The sequence below is a fragment of the Saprolegnia diclina genome, assembly GCF_000281045.1.
Source record: "Saprolegnia diclina VS20 unplaced genomic scaffold supercont1.157, whole genome shotgun sequence".
Lineage (NCBI taxonomy): Eukaryota > Oomycota > Saprolegniomycetes > Saprolegniales > Saprolegniaceae > Saprolegnia > Saprolegnia diclina.
Genome location: NW_008246224.1, coordinates 20,197 through 26,663, shown reverse-complemented (window position 1 = coordinate 26,663; position 6,467 = coordinate 20,197). Strand labels below are relative to the sequence as shown.

The 6,467-nt window shown below is 57.2% G+C and overlaps 2 protein-coding genes across 2 annotated transcripts; one reads left to right on the top strand and one right to left on the bottom strand.

Moving 5' to 3' along the window:
- Positions 1 to 2,120: 2,120 nt before the first annotated feature.
- Positions 2,121 to 3,533, top strand: SDRG_16855 (hypothetical protein; the record flags this gene model as incomplete). The annotated part of the gene is made up of 1 exon (XM_008623078.1): positions 2,121 to 3,533. One exon carries the CDS (start codon positions 2,121 to 2,123, stop codon positions 3,531 to 3,533), a length of 1,413 nt encoding a protein of 470 aa, XP_008621300.1.
- A 1,299-nt stretch (positions 3,534 to 4,832) lies between these two features.
- SDRG_16854 (hypothetical protein) lies at positions 4,833 to 6,433 on the bottom strand. Its single transcript, XM_008623077.1, has 2 exons — positions 5,461 to 6,433; positions 4,833 to 5,410 (listed from the first exon to the last, which is right to left on the bottom strand). The coding sequence occupies exons 1-2, from the start codon at positions 6,410 to 6,412 to the stop codon at positions 4,845 to 4,847; spliced, it is 1,518 nt and encodes a 505-aa protein (XP_008621299.1). The 5' UTR covers positions 6,413 to 6,433; the 3' UTR covers positions 4,833 to 4,844.
- Between the last annotated feature and the right edge of the window lie 34 nt (positions 6,434 to 6,467).

The window sequence follows — 6,467 nt, the reverse complement described above, 5'->3', positions numbered from 1 at the left end:
CACCTCACCGGGTATCCTCCGCCCCGCGCACCCGAAGCTCCGACGCCACGCCGTGCGACGCAGGACGCAAGGCCATGGCCTCTCGCTGCGATCGCCGCAACTGTCGCTGCCGGCGCGACCTAGGCTCAAGAGTGCGTCCGCCACGCTTGACCACCTTCCTGCCAGTGCAGCCAAGCTCCTAGCGCTTGTGTACGCTACCGAGGACGTACGACCGTCCGGTCTGTCCGTGCCATCAATGACGCTGCGCCACGTGCATCCAAGGAAGGACGCGCCGCCGCGCGACGCTGCCAAGATGTCACGCGCTATCGCGTCCGTAGACACCACCGGAGCACGCGACTACCGACTACGGAGGCCAGCGCAGCCTGAGCGGGGTGCACGCGACAGCGACTGCCGTCGAAACGTCCTTGGACACGCTGATGGCTGTTGGTCCCATCACGTCATGGCCAAGGCGAACCCTTTGCCGAGCCTGCGTAGGTGCCTCTGAAGCGCAAGCGCATAGCGTGCAATTAAGGCGAGACCCTTAATCAACAAGTCGTGAATTTGTGCGTTATCGCAGCCGCAGCTTGAAGCACTAGTGGTCGATTTCGAGAACGTGCCAACCGCGAAACGCGATCGTAGGGTCTTCGTGCGAGCGCTGGACTGCGCGAACGACCCAGAGCACTGTGCCGGTGAGGCCGCGCGCGGTATGACCTGTTGACGTGCGCCTACAGGGCTCGCGAGGTAGCCATATACACCAGAGCGCAGAAGGCTCCAATAGGGAGAGCCTTCGGTGCTGCTTCTACCACTGTGCTGCTCGTACTCGTTCCAAAAGCGCGCCAAGAGGATGAAAAGATGACAGTACTTGACACTACATACCAGTAACAACACACACGACGGCGCCATGGTACGGCTGCCGCTGCCCTTCTTGACGCAGCGTCACTCTGGACACGGCGCCGTGGAAGGCACCGTGGCTCGCGTGATCCTCAACCACACAATTACCTTTTGACTGCCAGGTGCAAGATGCTGTCATCCGGCAGGGGGCTCGACTCCAACAGCATGTCCGGATGAGTCCAACAGCCTGCCGGATATCCCGTCCAGCAGCCTCCCAGCATCTTGTCCAATCAGATGCGTTGCCGTTTCCTTAATGCTGCCTTCTGATTGGTCAGCTCTGTCTTCTGATTGGTTGAGCCATAAGACTCCCTGCCAATGAAACACGACAGTCAGGTGCCACCTAAGCGTCGTCATCACGGCCATGACCCAGTCGCCTTGCACGATTTGGAAAAAAAATGTAATAAAATGAATTCCACGATCTTTTCCCTCTCTTTCTTTATACGCCTGTGCCATATAACTAGACATTCCCAATCTAATGGCATTTTGCCAAAAGATATCTGCACCTCCAGCTAGTTTGGCTGCAGAACGTTCCCGAAGTCACGACTCACAAGCCGCGCATTGATCGATGCAGGTTTGTAAACGACCGACTACCATATTGGGTCGCGGTGTACTTGGCCAGTACCTAGGTTGCAGGTGGCCAACGGCAATGTTATCTTCAAGTTGACGCAATGCTACCCACGAATAGGATGCCATCCACGCATCTACCCAAACAAGTCGTCTCGGCGAATGTGGTCAAGTCATTGGACCGATTTACCATCCATTCAAAGGGCAACAGTATGTGCACAGCGGCCGCCGTGGCGCGCCATTTGTACCCAACATGTGTTTAAAAGGTGAACGGCACCTTTGCCGGCATAAGCCGCCGAATCGACATCCTGTCCATAAACGTGGCTCCTTTGTGGCTCATCATGGATAAGTATCCATGCAATCGAAAAATATGTGGGTTTCTGTGGACATGTAACGGCTGAACTATCTCACTTTGGGGATCCGTCAACTGGGTTCGCGCTCGTGGAAGGGAGGATGGCCAATGAGACGCGCGCATTTCTCTTTGTCACCCGACAGGCGCTTCAGTGACAAATCTCGTTTTCAACTCGACTGCAAGGGTGCACGGTCATTGCGGCAAGGATTGTGCTTCAATTCGCTGTCCCATCAAACCAAGTGCAACAGTGTGCGGATGGTCACTTCAACCACGTCACGCGACCCACGGCTTGCAGTCTCACTTTTATTTTTCGCTTGTCTGCACCACACTCGCCATGGCGTTCTTGACTCTCGAGGATATCAAGATCTCATTCAACTTGTTCTGCGTCGTGTACGGCGTTGGGACCCTCGGCATGCCGGCCAACTATGCCCGCGCCGGCTACTACTGGGCCACCGGTGCCCTCGTGCTCATGGCGGCCATCAACCTCTACGCAACCGTCGCGCTCTCCAAGGTCATGCTGGCCGCGCCCAAGTATGTCAAGACGTACGGCGACATTGGCGAGTGGGTCGACGGTCGCTTTGGCCGCTTCATCACGACGCTTTCCCAGCTTCTCGTGTGCTGCTTGAACCCGATTGCCTTCCTTGTCCTCGGCGGCTCGCTCCTTCAAGTGCTCTTTCCCGATACGTTTACAACGACCGTTTGGATCATTCTCATGGCGCTCAGCCTCGTCCCGATCTGTATGATGCCATCGCTCAAGGAAAGTGCCGGTGCGGCGACGGCCGGCGCGCTCGGTACGATCATTGCCGACGCCGTTGCGCTCTACGTGCTCCTCGACAACATGTCGGACATTCCCGAAGGCCTCTCAGCGCCCACGCCGGCCCTCTCGTTTGACGGCGTCACGTCCGTCTTTGGCAACCTCTCGCTCGGGTACGCGGCCGGCGTCCTTGTCCCGGCCCTTCAGCGCGAACATACGCAACCGGAGCGCATGCCGCGCGTGATTCTTCTCACGCTCAGTGCGTGCACGGTGCTCTTCTTTATGGTGTCGCTCATCGGCGACCACAACGTCGGGTGCCAGATTCCGGGCAACCTCCTCTTCTCAATTGCGGGCACGAAGCTCGGGTTTGTCGCCCCCCGCGGCGCCATTGTGATTGCGTTCCTCATGATGCATTTGCACATCAGCGTCGTCTTTGCGATCGATCTCTTCCCGACATTTTACATTTTTGAGCGCGTCCTCTTTGGCTTCCACAAGCAAAACTTTACCCTCGAGACGGGTGAGGCGCCGGCGTACATCGAGAACGAGACGCCCAAGGAGGAGACGACGACGTCTGCGGTTGTATCCAAGGTCGACGCGCCCGTTGCAGTGTACGCATCGTCGCGCGACTACCTCAAGGCGTGCACGATGCGTCTCGTCCAGATCACGATCAGTACGATCATTGCGATCGTGTGGCAAAACCACTTTTTGGATTTGCTTGACTTTGTCGGTGCGTCGTCGGCCGCGCTTGGCTGCATGATCCTCCCGGTGTGGTTCCACCTCAAGGTCTTCTACAAGGACATGGGTCTCCTCGAGAAGAGCTGGAGCATCTTTGTCATCATCTTTACGTCGGCGCTGGCGATTTACGTCTCGATCAGCACGGGCAAGAAGCTGTTTGCGCCGACGATCGCGGACCCGACGATCCTCTTCCCGTACTGCCCGGCCGAGTTCCAAAAAATGGTGTACCTCAACACAACGTACTACGGCAAGCCCTAACCGCCATGTGTCCTACGTTTTACTACCAATGTGATTGTATAAGAAACTGCCTCAAGAATGCATTGTGGCTTTTCCCTTTTTCGACTCAAGGTCGTAGTCTGCGTCTTGATCACCTTTTCTCTTTTTCGACCTGCGTCTCGATCTCCTTGACTGCAGTGCATGCCTGTTCTAGCGGCGGCGACCAACCCGGATACGAGGACATCACCGTCGAGACACCAGCGCGGACAAGTCGCCGATCGACACTTGCTTTTCGGTATCTTTGAGCTCCTGGTCGACGGGTTCCGGTCCCACGTGCCTCGTCGCATGCGAAGCGTGTCCTCGGGATGTCTTCAAGTTTTGTACAAATTGTCGTTGATGCGGTTTTGCCGCCGCGACCCGATCGAGACAAGATGGACGAGGACCGCCGCGTCGCTTCTTTTGCGAACCTCACGACGGACTCTACACCGTACGCCGACGTTGACGAGCGCTTTGGTGCGTACGAGTCCTACTGCGAGACGTACAAGTTCCGATCCAGGAGCGCCGGCTTCGGACGTTGGTTTTGACGCTGAACCGCGGCTGGCACGCGATGCTTTAGCTAGTCATCAACGTAACAAGGCCTGCCATATACGCCTTGCATGTTGGTCGGTGCAACATTGGTAGCAAAACGGGCGATTGTTGCTGTACAGTGTCGTGGGCGCTGGACGAATATAGTTCTTGTCTCTATCAAATGAGGTTTTGAGGAGGGAAATCAAAATGCAACGAAATATGTGGATGCAACGGTGTGTAGACCGTTTACTGCAAAATGACAGTTGTGGTTTGGCCTCGATGGTAGCGTCTCCTTGGAGCGACTGCAGTGATTGGTGGTAGTTGTTCATGCGCTCTGTATCCACAAGTGACGGGCGTGTCGAAATAGCGCGCGAATAAGTCCCATCGTGACCAAAGTGGAGAATGATTGGCTGGTGATGGTGATGGTCGCGAATCTTTATTCGGATCCGGATGGCCTCCTTGAGCCCGCAGTGTGGGACCTGCCTCACGTCCAATGGGCCGCGTTGCCTTGTTGCCTGATCTACGTCTTACTTTACGAGCAAACTCGATTAAGGCAGTACGGGACTCGCCATACTTTGTTTTAGTGGGTCTCAGTGTCGTTGTCCGCCCCGCGTCGCATTCTGCGGCTCGTTTCACATTGCAGTCCTTTGCTCGTAGAAGAAAGGGACGCATTAGCGCCCCTTGGCCTCGTCCAGGATTGACACGCCGATGTCATCATACACAGCAGTCCATGTCGTCACTTCCTCCAGCTCACAAACGCTTGCCATATACATATACGTTATTGGACTACATGGGGTGCCATCCAAGGTTCAAACTCGGAATCGACGCCCGTGCGAGGCGTTCGTTTGCGGGCACCTTGTGCGTACCGCAGTACGTCTCGTAGGCGGCGAAGAGCAGCTCAATATCGTCATAGTTGGCATTCGCCGTTGAACGTAGCGCCGCTTCGTAGAAAAACCGACGCGGCGGCACCGTGGTTCGCCAGCTTGTCGCTTGCGGGTCGTGCCGGCAAAATCGACGCAGTCGGGATGGCCGCTGGTCCCGACACCGCGTGCAAAACTTGTAAATGTCATGCGGACAGGCTGCACACGCAACGGTGCTACCAAGAATCGGCCGGTAGCAGACCACGCAGCTCTCGAGCCACGACTCGGGCGCGTCATCGGCAGTCGACTCGACAAAATCGCGGACGAGGGCGAGGTCCTCGGCCACCGACGCAGGTGCGAAGCGAAGGACGGTGTCAAAGAACAACCATGCATGGAACTTGGTCGGTACGTTTTGAAAGTTGCGGATGTAATACGCGCGTGCCAGATCCGTCTTGCCGAGCATCGCGTACGCAATGCCCAAATCGTGGTAGACTACAAGAATGGACTTAGTGTCCTAGACCAAAAGGAAATGGTTGTCGTACCAATCGGGAGCCACGGAGCGAGGTCGTGTCGCGCTTCATACAATGTCTGCAGCGACAGTAGCGCCGACGTTGCTGCCTCGGCGTCCCCCGTCATGAGCATGCAAGCGGCCTCGTTCAAGCGCGATTCCAAGGTGTTTGGATGCTCGGCCCCAAGCGTTCGAGCTCTGGACGCGGCGACGTCCTTGGCCAGCGCTGCGGCTTCGACGGCAGCCCCCATGTACATGAGCGCGACAACGAGGAGAGAGAGCGTAGCCATCGTCGATGCGTGCTCGTGCCCCAAGAGAGCTTCGCGAATGCTGAACGCCTTGCGGAGCCAGCGCATGGCCATTCGGGGCTCGGCGAGATGAACGTAGATCTTGCCAATCTCCGAGAGGATGTTGGCCGTTCGGTAATCGTAGAGACCATGCAGCGACCGCCGTCGTTCAAAGTCGTCGAGTGCCAGCGGCAATGCCGCCACAAAGTCGCCAAACTGACCCAGTGACTTGACCAAGTTACTGCGCGTGGCCAGCGTAGACGGGTGCGTCTCGCCGAGGTGCTCGGTGGCGAGAGCGAGTGTATCGCGGAAGAGCGGCTCCCACTCGGACTGGGGCTTGCCCTGGTGCGCCATTGCAAACGCGACAAGCGACTGCAGCATGAGCGTTTCCGCGTCCAGTGGCCCCTCGACGTGGTCGTACAATGCTCGCGCTTCCCGGAAGCAGCGCTCGCTCGTGACGTACTCGTTCAGGTTGTCGGCAATAAGACCGAGCTGCCGCCACCGCTTGGCCTTCTCGACGAGCGACGACGTCGCTGCGATCGATGCCTCGAGCGTCGTCCGGATCCACGACGACAAGGTCGAAAAAATGAGCCGGTCGACCGCCACAAAGGAGGTCTCGGCGCGAATGAGCTCGAAAATACCGTCGCGGTCACTGGGCACGGTGGCCTCCGAGTCCTCGCTCTTGACCGTCGCCAGCATCTTGTTGAACGCGTCAAAATCTGCAATGTCGTTGAGAAACGTGGCTTCTTGATCC

Bases quoted from the DNA above. Each gene is read 5' to 3' on its own strand.
- SDRG_16854 (XM_008623077.1), bottom strand. From the start codon at position 6,412: ATGCTGGCGACGGTCAAGAGCGAGGACTCGGAGGCCACCGTGCCCAGT. The intron at 5,411-5,460 runs GTACGACAACCA...CCATTCTTGTAG, and splicing joins CGCTCCGTGGCTCCCGATTG to TCTACCACGATTTGGGCATT.